Raw genomic sequence first — 11,159 nt, forward strand, 5'->3', positions numbered from 1 at the left:
TTGCCTTTCAAGAATACAGCAAAGCATTAATCCACAACCAGTAAATAAGGCAAAAACTGGAATCAAGAATGGCGCAAAGTATTACTCTACTGTGGTATGTGTTACTGTCTTGTACTGTGATATGATGTCTAGAAGAGAAACTGCCCAGTTATCCAGTCACACAACTTCAGGTTCAGGCCTCCAGCCTTTTAGTGTCACACAGTAGACTAAGTCCCCCACCTTTACTGTGGATCTTCACCAGCTCCAACAACAAGAGGACCATCTGGACCAACAACATGAATCAGCTCTGGAATCATAAGCAGAGTGTTCATAAATACATCTGTCATATAAAATCATAAGTCAGGGAAACAGTTTTCCTCAACACTACTGACCTTAATAAAGAACAGTATGACATATTAACACTCAAATATATACTCTCTCTCTCTCTCATGCACACCAACACCCACAAACACACACACATAGAGGCTTAAAAAGGGAGCTTATACCTGTTATACACATTATTGCACAGTGAAAAAACAGGGGAGGATCCGATAAACAGGCTTCATCTCCCATAGATACGAGTCCACATGATATCACCTCTACGTTACTGAACAAAAACCCTTTCCAGCCATGTCAAATAAAGCACATGACTTGACTGTGGCATGAAACTAGTAGAACATGCTTGTCTATAAAACCAACTTCATGAGCAGGCCAGTGCTGATAACCTGTCCTACCAGGATAGATGGTCTCCTGAAAAACTGAAAATAATTTCTGTCAAGTAAACTGTAGCACACATGAGTACAAATGATAATGTTATTAATCACAGAACCTAACACACATTAAATTGATGACAGGTAAATGAATCTACATGCACGACCATGTGTCTCAAATAAAGAAAAGTAGAGAGGGAAAAATCTGGAAAAACTTAGATCCAATCAGATGAAGCAAAGTCAGCCTCATCCTAAAGAGGCAAAAAGACATAACATATTCAAAACCATCAACTATTTTTCATATATTTGATCTAGAATTGATTTTGGCTTTGCATTTAGATTAGTTTACAAACACATTAATTCAATGGACGTGAGAGGATGACAAATACATAATATTGACATATCATAACCAGCTAGCCTACCATGCCAACCATACAACACAGAGTACACAGACATTAAGGCCTGCATTAAGGTAGATGACAGATTGACATATTCTTGCTGAGTTCTCTCACCCAGAGTTTTGAGTAGTGACAGTAGAGTGTAATTGAACTTCTTGTGAGGTTTCGGTATTGTTTTGGGTATTGTCCTGACCTTCATCCTGCCAAAGTTGTGACACAGCAGTGTACCCAGTTCTAACTCCAAGGCTCACCACTGATCAGTCAAGATGCACCCAAAGAACTGAATAATGTTCATTATCCAGAAATATATTCAGCTATAGTTAAAACATAAGGTTAAGAATCATTTGTTCATGCTGAGAGAGAATGATAAATATGGGGTTATTACAGTGGCTCCTTTTTACCCACTCAGCATTAAGGATCATTATAACCCTACAATGATCTTTTCAAAGCCTGGAATGAATAAGTTGGTAGTGAGACATTCTGTTACTGCATATACAGTGAAAACACAGTTCTTTTGGATGGCATCACATTTTTTGTTGCATTTTTTTCTTGTCACTGATGAATCAAACGGTTGATTTTGGTGTAGTAGGGGTTCTTCCATGTCACCGGTTTATTCCGATTTCTACATCTCATGTTGGCCAGTTTCACTCACACTGACATGTGGAATCAATCCTTTTATTGCCCAAAACCACCAGTAGCCTCCCATTGCAAACACTTGAGACCTACACTCTGGAGTCTTTGGCCCTCATGCATACACCCTAATGATAAACATGGGGTTATTGCAGGGGTGGTTTCCTAAATTTATGTCTGAATACATTCCACAACACAGATTAGGGAATATAAAAATTTGTGATGATACAACATACCAACACACACAACTGTGGGGCCTTCTGACTTCTGTCTGTAGAGTAACACTGCACAGCCAGTCTGTATTCACTCTCTCACCCTGCTTCATGTTACACTGCAGTGAAATGTTTTGCAATTTTAGCTTCCTTTGGTATATAAACAAATATGCAGTATATGTATGTAGCTGCAGATGCCAACGAATAAACATTAAGACATTTTTGAACTACCAAATGAATCACTCACTCACTCACTCACTCACTATCTAAGCGGCTTATCCTAATTAGGGTCGTGGGGGGTGCTGGAGCCTCCCAGTGGTCATAGGGCGAAAGGCAGGGAAACAGCCTGGACAGGTCGCCAGTCCATCGCAGGGCCAAATTAATCACATGAATTTAATTGTTAAAAAAAGCAGGAGAGTTTAGTAGTTTAGTAGATTTTGTATAACAATTTCAACGATCACTCGAAACAAACAAACACACAGACACTTTCTGTCTCTCTCTCTCTCTCTCTCTCTCTCTCTCTCAATAAAACTCCACTTAAAAATCGGCTCATGGACGCATGTCTCCCTTTCCTTTATTTTGCAGTTGCAGTTTCTGGCCACTGGGGGGAAACATATACGGTGAGCAAAGCTTAAACGTCTGTGACCTAACATGACCTCTACAAGGCAAGAAATGATTGCTCCTCAGAGACTCATTTGGCTCAACTAAATACAACAAAATTCACATTTTAACACCTTCAATAATTTGTATGATCTGATCAATTTAAAATTCTTCTAAGATAATATTTTAGGAGAGGACTGGTTGATTTATTGACTTAAGGCTGGTTGATTTATGGACTTCTTACATTTTTTTGAATTAGTGATCATAGTGAACTATTTGCTGAATAAATGTGTTTTAGTAATTCAAGATGACCAAGGACTCAATTGCTGTTTGAGCAAATGTATCAGTAGATCTATTTTTCTAATATTTATGAGAGAGGAAGCAGACACAGTATCAGTAATGTGTAAAAAACTAGATGGTGTCACTATGGTTTGGTTAAAAGGTTCAGTAACATGGCAGCAGCAGGGCATCCTCAGCATGGAGTGTCTGCACCTGTTCTGAGTAGTCAGACCACAGGCCTTGGGAGAAAACTGAACACGAGGGGCTGTGTGTATGTTTGTGTGTGTGTGTGTGCGTGTGTGTGTGAGAGAGAGAGAGAGAGAGAGAGAGAGAGAGAGAGAGAGAGAGAGAGAGAGAGTATTTTAAGTGCTAACATGCCAAACTGTTATTTATTAAGGTCAGTAGTGTTGAGGACAACTTTATCACTGACTTAATGTGAGTGTGATGGTCAGATATTATTGTATCTATGACCAACTGAAAAAAACAACACAGAAAAAAACCTCTGTATCTCCTGCACCTGGTATGAGACTGCAGTATGAAGGAGGAGACCTCCAGACCATCTGTACCCTATAGCTCTCCTTACCTTCATCTGCTCTTCACAGCTGAGACTCTCTCTCTCTCTTTCTCTCTCTCTCTCTTTCTCTCTCCCCCCCACTCCCCCCCTTCTCTATCTCTGCCAGTCTTTCTCTTAGACTCTATACCATTTATCATATCACAACAAAAATAAGTAGAATATTGGAAAATGTCAATGAATTAATCAGTCTGTGTGTTTATATATGTTGTTATATGAAAATGATACTGTGAATTCCTCTTTTTTGGTTCACTTCTCTTCTTTTGGCAACACATTGATATCAGGGAAATCGATGTCATACATGTCAGAAAACATGTTTTCAGAGGTGGCAAAAGTAAAAGTAGAAGTACTCTTGCTAAAAAAAAAAAAGTTCTCTAAGTGGAGTTAAACTGACAACCATTTTTGTAAATTGTAAATGAGTGAGTATTGTACAGAATTGTATAGTATGATTCAGTATTTTTCAGAAGGGAAATTTTAACTCGGTAATTTTTTTGGTACTTCTACTTTTACTTTTCCCATCTCTGCATGTTTTAAAAAACAAATTACTTAATAGATTATTAATAATATAATTTACACTTTATTAATGCTTTTATAACTTCTAAAACTGGTCAGATCATGGTATTTTAGTCTGAAGAATTAGGAAGTGATGTTTGAAGTTGAGAGTTTACCGGTTTATCAGTGTGAGTGAATGTGAGTGTGATAAGAGAAACCGATTTCAAACAGGTCATAAAACATATTTTTCAAAAGCAGAATATAAAATTTATTGTTTAAAACATAACATAGATTTAAAAAAAAAAAAAACTTTTATAATTCTAAAACTACTCAGATCATGGTATTTTAGTCTAACGCATTAGGAAGTGATATTAAACTCTCTGACGTTGAGAGTTTAGCGGTGGCCGTCTCTTCCCTCACAGTTTGCGTCTATACAGTCGTGTATTTCCTCTCCTCACATGGACGTGTCTTCAGATCTTGAGAGGAGGAGTCCTGTTCAGCAGCACTGATCTTATAGATTTGATAAATTTGGAGAAAAACTAAACACTGTCCTCTGATTTGTCCCTGTAGCTGTTTGATGATTTGTGGTCGTTTCTCTAATAAGGTAAGAGTGAGTGTAATTGGTGGTTGTGGTGAGGGTGCTGTCTCTAGGGGGGTTGAAAGTGCACAGATACTTCAGTCACTCTGGGAGATCAGAGGTGAAGGTTCTTCTCTGTGCTGAGCTGTTCAAACAGAGTGTTTTCTGGGGCAGAGAGAGAGAGATGGAGAGCTGCCTGTGGATCATTTTTCTCTTTTCCATCATTCAGGTCATCACAGCTGGTAAGTGCAGGTTCATGGTCAAAAGGTCAAGTGATCATTATAAAGGAGTCTGTGTAGTGTAGAGACAGAATTAAAGACAATATGTTTAAGATGTAATAAATGATTGAGAGAGAGACCAAATCCTTTCATTGTAATTGTAATGAGTTTTATAGAAATATTTACAGATGTAGCACAGTATTGAGACATTCACAGCAGTAAAATTAAAGATTGTTGGTTGGTATTTAGATGTGAAGTATTTATCTAGTCTGAAAATGTTCCACGGCTGGAAATCACTTAAATGTTACACTGAAACAAATTCCTTGCATACAAGTTACATACTGTTTAAATGCACTTAATTCTGTTTTAAACAGAATCTGTAAAAATATATGCAAAAGATGCTAAAAAATTCTACAAAGAGAAGTTTCTGTCTCTCTCTCTCTCTCTCTCTCTCTCTCTCTCTCTCTCTCTCTCTATCTCTCTCTCTGTCAGCTGCAGACAGTGTGAGGCTGGTGAATGGTGGTAAGCGCTGTGCTGGGAGAGTGGAGGTTCTTCATGAGGGACAGTGGGGCACGGTTTGTTCTTTCTACTGGCATATGTCTGATGCTGCAGTGGTGTGTAGAGAGCTGGACTGTGGGGAGGCTGTAGCAGTATTGCATAATGCTCATTTTGGAGAGGGATCAGGACCAATCTGGATGGATAATGTGGCCTGCAGTGGATCAGAGTCTACACTGAAGAACTGTACAACAGCAGGATGGGGCAAAAATAACTGTCTTCATTCTGAAGATGCTGGAGTCATCTGCTCAGGTAGGCTGGACAAAACTTCAGTATATAATTACATGGATATACTGACATGCCAACTCAGTAGACAAGCACATTTATTTTGTATCTTAATCTTAACTCTGTTGCTCACGCTGTCGGTCTGCAGCTAATTGTTTTCTAAAATCGCTGAACACTCAGCAGTTTCAACAGGTGAAACACTGACCCCGGCAAAACACACACAAAAGAAAAAAAAATTAAATAGATGATAGGAAGCATGAGTAAATGTATGCATTTTTTTTTTTTAAAAATGTATTTAATTCAAATGTAGAAACAAAACAATAAAACAAAACAAAATAAAATAAAATAAAAATAATTCGATTAGTAATAGTGACAGAATATATTGCATCATTAGATAAATAAGAATTAAATTGAACATCTACAACCTGCCCCCCCCCCCCAAAGCAGAGGAAACAACCAGTTAAGACAGAGAACACGGCACAATCAGTCATTCAAAAATGTCATTATTTGTGTGCTGTTATTAATATTTTCTGACAGCTGAGAAACGGCACTGCTGAGAGAGCGTGAGAATGGGTGCTTCATATTACAGAGCAATGTAGAATAATGAGAAAATAATTAGGAAATAGCTCCATTTGTGTATCACACACAAATTGAAGACGTGTCGAAACACTGATGCGTTTGTTGTTGGCGTGAGAGCAGAAGCAGTCCACTTGCAAAGACACCAATTTTAAATTATAAATTGATGCTAATTTCAAGTTTTTCGGAGAGGCTCCCGCCACTGCCTACTACAGTTCACACTCTCCACACCTCAGTGTATGTTTCAGCCTTAGTCTACTGTTGGGAATTTTATTTCCTGGTTTCAGAGGACATCACTCCGTTTTCCCGGGGAAATGGGAAAATGGAGGACAGACTGCAGTCACTTCTTGTTTTTATGAGGTGGATGGTCCATGAGGGTACAATAAGTGAAATTATATATACACACGTAAGTTGGAGTTGTCCAAGAGTTGCCCAGCATGGAGTTGTACAAGATTTATTTGCTTCACATTTCAAGATTTATTGTTATCAGCTCTCGGCTTAATTGCGGAAAGGGTTAAAGTTTATTCAGTTTGCAGAGCAGATGTGTCAGGGCCTCATACTTTTAATATTCATGGGACAGGAAGTAGACACAGTATCAGTAATATGATAAAAACTAGATGATGTCCCTATAGCTTAGTTAAAAGGTTCAGTAACATGTTAGCAGCAGAGCTGCCTCAGTGTGGAGTGTCAGTCAGGTTTGTGCACCTGTTCTGTGGTTAAACCACAGGCATTGGAAGAAACTGGTTTCTGTCTGTCTCTCTCTCTCTCTCTCTCTCTCTCTCTCTCTATCGCTCCCTCTCTCTCTCATTTATGGGTTTCAACTTGAGATCCTGATATATACTGAAATAAGTGATGTGTTTTTTTGGGTTTTTTTTCCAAGTTCCAAGTTGAAATTGAGGGCTGTGCCATATAGAGCCATACAAGGGGGTTGATTTTTGTTAAAGCGAGCATAATTACCATACATGCCACTAATGGAGAGAGGAAAATGAATCCAGTGCTTAAGGTCGGTACCAGTTGTTTTTATAAATAGACTGATCACTGTAAATTTCAATAAGTTAACTTAATTTAAGGGAAAAAAAGCAAACTCATTACCTTAAATTAATCATAAAATCAATCTTGTTTTAAGTTTGAGTGACTTCATATTTTTCAATAACCTACACTTTCACAGTGAATAATACATACTTAACATGGAAAATCATTTTCAACGTGTTTTAGCCAACTTAGCAATACTCATTATTTATTAGTTTACAAAGCTTACACAGCAAGTATTCTTAACACCATTGATGTAGTAACTAGTTTCAGATGAACTGACAGTACTTAATGCTCTGCAGTAGAACATAGTGTAACAGAAGTCAGGACCGCAGGTTAAGCAATAATCCATTTGAACAAATTCAGTTTATCAAGTTTCTCAAACACCACTGCCTTAGTCACACAGCAATTGATATGCCAGTTTTAACTAAAGTAACCGCACCACTGCTAGATAGCAATTTACAATTTACTTTTTAGCATTTGGCAGACGCTTTTAGCCAAAGCGATTTACAATCAGTGCATCAGTCGGATTCCTAATAACTCATAAGCAGACATCACAATAAGACTGAGCGTCAATTTACCCCTTTGTATTGTGCCCCTAGAATTTTTTGACAAACATAGATACAAGACTAGGGTGTTTTTTTTTTGTAGTTGTTGTTTTTTTTTTTTTGTGTAAGGGAGGGAGGGAGGTTAGGCATTAGGGGACAGGTGGCTTCTGAAGATTTGGATTTTCAGTTTCTTGCAGAAGATGGTAAGGGATTCCGCAGTCCTAACTGTATGAGGGAGGTCGTTCCACCACCGAGGGGCAATGGTGGAGAAGAGGCGTGGTCGGGAGGAGTGGCTGCCGGGTTCCCAAAGTGAGGGGACTGTGAGCTGACCAAAGGTGGTAGAGCGGAGGGTTCTAGTAGTGGTATACAGAGTTATTAGGGACTGAAGGTATGATGGGGCGGAGCCTCTTGTTGCCTGGTAGGCCAGCACCAGTGTCTTGAACTGGATGCGGGCAGCTACCGGAAGCCAGTGGAGCGCAGTAAGCAGTGGAGTGACATGAGAGTGCTTAGGGAGGTTGAGCTGGAGCGGCCTGATGGCACAGGTCAGCAAGCCAGCCAGTAGAACGTTGCAGTAGTCCAGGCAGGAAATGACAAGAGCTTGGACCAGGAGCTGGGTCGCCTGTTGCGTGAGGAATGGGCAGATTCTCCTCATATTGTAAAGGGAGAATCAGCATGATCGAGTGAATGCCGCGATGTGACCGGAGTAGGTCAGCTGGTTGTCAAGGTTTTTTGCTGCTTTGGTCAATTGTAGGGGAGTTCTTTGCAGGAAAAAACAGAAGCTCCGTTTTCTCCAGGTTGAGTTTGAGGTGGTTAGCAGACATCCACGAGGAAATGTCAGCTAAGCAGGCTGCAATATGAGGCTGAAACCGAGAGTCAGAGGGGCGGAAGGAGAAGAACAGCTGTGTTGGTGACACACGTTTAAGTCATTGCCTGTGTAGATGAACTGCAGATAACAAGCACACACACATACCACGTCACAGAACAATCATTTTACAAGCAAGAAAAAATCGTTAACAACACAACTGCTCAACAGAACTCCTCTCCCTGCAGAACTCTGTTCCAGTACTGTCAAATATGTTAAAGAAACTTAAATGGAAAAGTCATTCTAGACCGAGTTGTAATTCGTTTAAAGCTAATCTGTTTCATATGCCTTCTACTTCTGTGTGCAGTTTGAATTTCTGAACACGTGATAAGATGATCCATTGTGTGCATGTCAAAACAGCAATAGCTCCCTGACCACCAATATTTCGAGTAATACAAACTTGAAAAAATTAGGTGAATCAGTATTCTTACCCCAAAAGTAAATAAAAACTTCATGTAAATTAGTAAAATGAATGAGTGGTGAAAAAAATGAGCAAGGTTTGCTTGTTTCTTTCAGCAAGGACATTAATTAGCTTTTACAGTGATGGGGGTAGAATAACTCTGACGGCTTAGAAGAGATGTTTAATATTTCAAGTTCTCAGTAGTGAAATGGAGCACAGTTTTTGAACTCCACCATCCTACCTCTCATCACGTAAACTTTTTATCTTGCTTAAAAAAAAAAAAGAGTACTCTTAGTGGAGTTAACGCCCCCCCCCCCCCCCCCCCCCCCCCCCCGTCCCCCGTCCCCCCTGAGAAATAGTTAAATTAGTTAAATCAGAGTGAAATAGTCACTCATTCATAATTTACAAAATCAGTTATCAGTTTAGTACTACTAGAGTACTTTTTTTTTTTATTTTTTAGCAAGAGTGCGTCTGCTTTTTCCCTGAGATTTTAAATTTAGTTTGATTTACCAAATGGTTACATCAGACCCTATCACTCTATTCCCAGAGGAAAATATTTTAAAACAGCACAGCTTAAAACATCTCACAAAAGCTAAACAGTTGTCTTAAATATTCTCACTAGTTCAAGGTGGTTTATAAACTGGTGTACTGAGGCACTTGTGAAGCAAAATGATTCCAACATGACAAAGGCAATACATTTGTCTTTTTGCTGCGTACTTTCTTACTAGTCAATTTATACTGCAACAACCTGTTTGAGAGGTTAGAAAAGAAATGTCCTTGAAATATTTCCAAAACATTTTGGTAGGTAGGGATTTCTGGACATTGAAACTATAGTTTTAGATTTTTTTATGGTTGAAAAGCAAAATGCACTTTCCAAACAGCAAAGGTTCCAAAAAACATTTGGAGGACAGTTCTTCATAGAGTTGCTTAAATGTTTTACATGTGTTTTCTGGAGATGCAAGGCAGACAGCACTGGACAAACTGACGGTTTACAGTATATGTTCCAGTTTTTGTCATATGGTGATGCTATATAGTCAGAGAAAACCATAGAAAAACATTTCAAAACTCTTCCAGAACAGGGACATGCAGTAAACATCTAAAAAAATAACTACATAAAAAAACACTTCAAGCTAACATAACATTGTCACACGTGTTCAACCATCAACTGAATACATTTTAGCAATGTAAAATGGTACATTGAGTTATGAGTGTGTGGACTTCCTGTCACCAGTCAAATGGGTTTTGAGGCTGTGTCGTCTACATGGCAGTTGATTTTCTAGTTGTGTTTGACCTTTGAATCCTTATGATTCTGATTCCTATAATCCTGTGAGTTCTTGATGCTCAAGTTTAACTGACTGTATTTGGGTTGTAATAAGGCATATGTCAGTCTCTAGCTTCCAGAAATATTCAAATCCTATGTTTTTTATTCTTTCTTTCTTTTTTTCCCTTTGCCTGTGTATTACTGCCACTGAAGAGAATGTGAGGAATCCAGATCGCCACAAGATACTGTCCTATGAGGCGATCTGGTAATTTACTTGTAATTTAATCCTATCAGACTATGGGCAAATGGGGCAGATGGTGCTATGATCGCCATGCATGTAGCACAGCCTTTGTGGTGCATAAGGATCCAGGATTTTCAATTTTGTCTTTAGAGAGAGGGGAGAAGGCAGATATGAGGACACTGCAACCTCGGAATTAGTGAACCATTTAATAACCCATATATTGCAAAATATGAAGTCTCACCTCCAGTTGCTGCCCAGCAACAAGAAAATTATTAAGACTCACTTTGAAATTGCAGTTTTCATGTCATTTTAACAAACTGTATTTAAGTATGTAGACTAAAATACTACAATTATCTCCATTAAATGTGAAAGCAATTTCTTCTAATTACATTTGTAAGATGAAGTCATTGTGTCTTTTGAATTGACAGGTCTTGTGACCAGACTAGTTGATGGATTTAATTTGTGTTCTGGGAGACTAGAGCTTCTACGTGGAAACAAATGGGGCACGGTGTGTGATGCTGCCTTTGACCAGCAGGATGCAGAGGTTGTGTGTCGAGAGTTGGGCTGTGGGGCTCCTGGAGAAATTCTGGGAGGAGCAGCTTTTGGCAGAGGGGAGGGCCATGTGTTGTCAGATGAGTTTCAGTGTGGAGGAAATGAATCTGAAATTTTCCTTTGTCCAAAATTAACGTCACAAAAACAAAATTGCTCTCACAATAATGATGTGGGTCTTACATGCACAGGTAAAGTTTCTGTTTTTTCCCTCACCTTTAAGTAAATCATCATAAATGTTTGAAGA

The 11,159-nt window shown here is 38.9% G+C and overlaps 1 protein-coding gene across 1 annotated transcript; it reads left to right on the top strand.

Moving 5' to 3' along the window:
- Positions 1-5,181: 5,181 nt before the first annotated feature.
- On the top strand, positions 5,182-11,138 carry LOC115816340 (deleted in malignant brain tumors 1 protein-like; the record flags this gene model as incomplete). The annotated part of the gene is made up of 2 exons (XM_030779295.1): positions 5,182-5,473; positions 10,792-11,138. Coding segments are annotated over 2 exons (639 nt in total), but the record flags the coding sequence as incomplete, so codon positions are not given.
- Positions 11,139-11,159: the final 21 nt, after the last annotated feature.

Source organism: Chanos chanos, chromosome 7 (assembly GCF_902362185.1).
Source record: "Chanos chanos chromosome 7, fChaCha1.1, whole genome shotgun sequence".
Taxonomy (NCBI): Eukaryota; Metazoa; Chordata; class Actinopteri; order Gonorynchiformes; family Chanidae; genus Chanos; species Chanos chanos.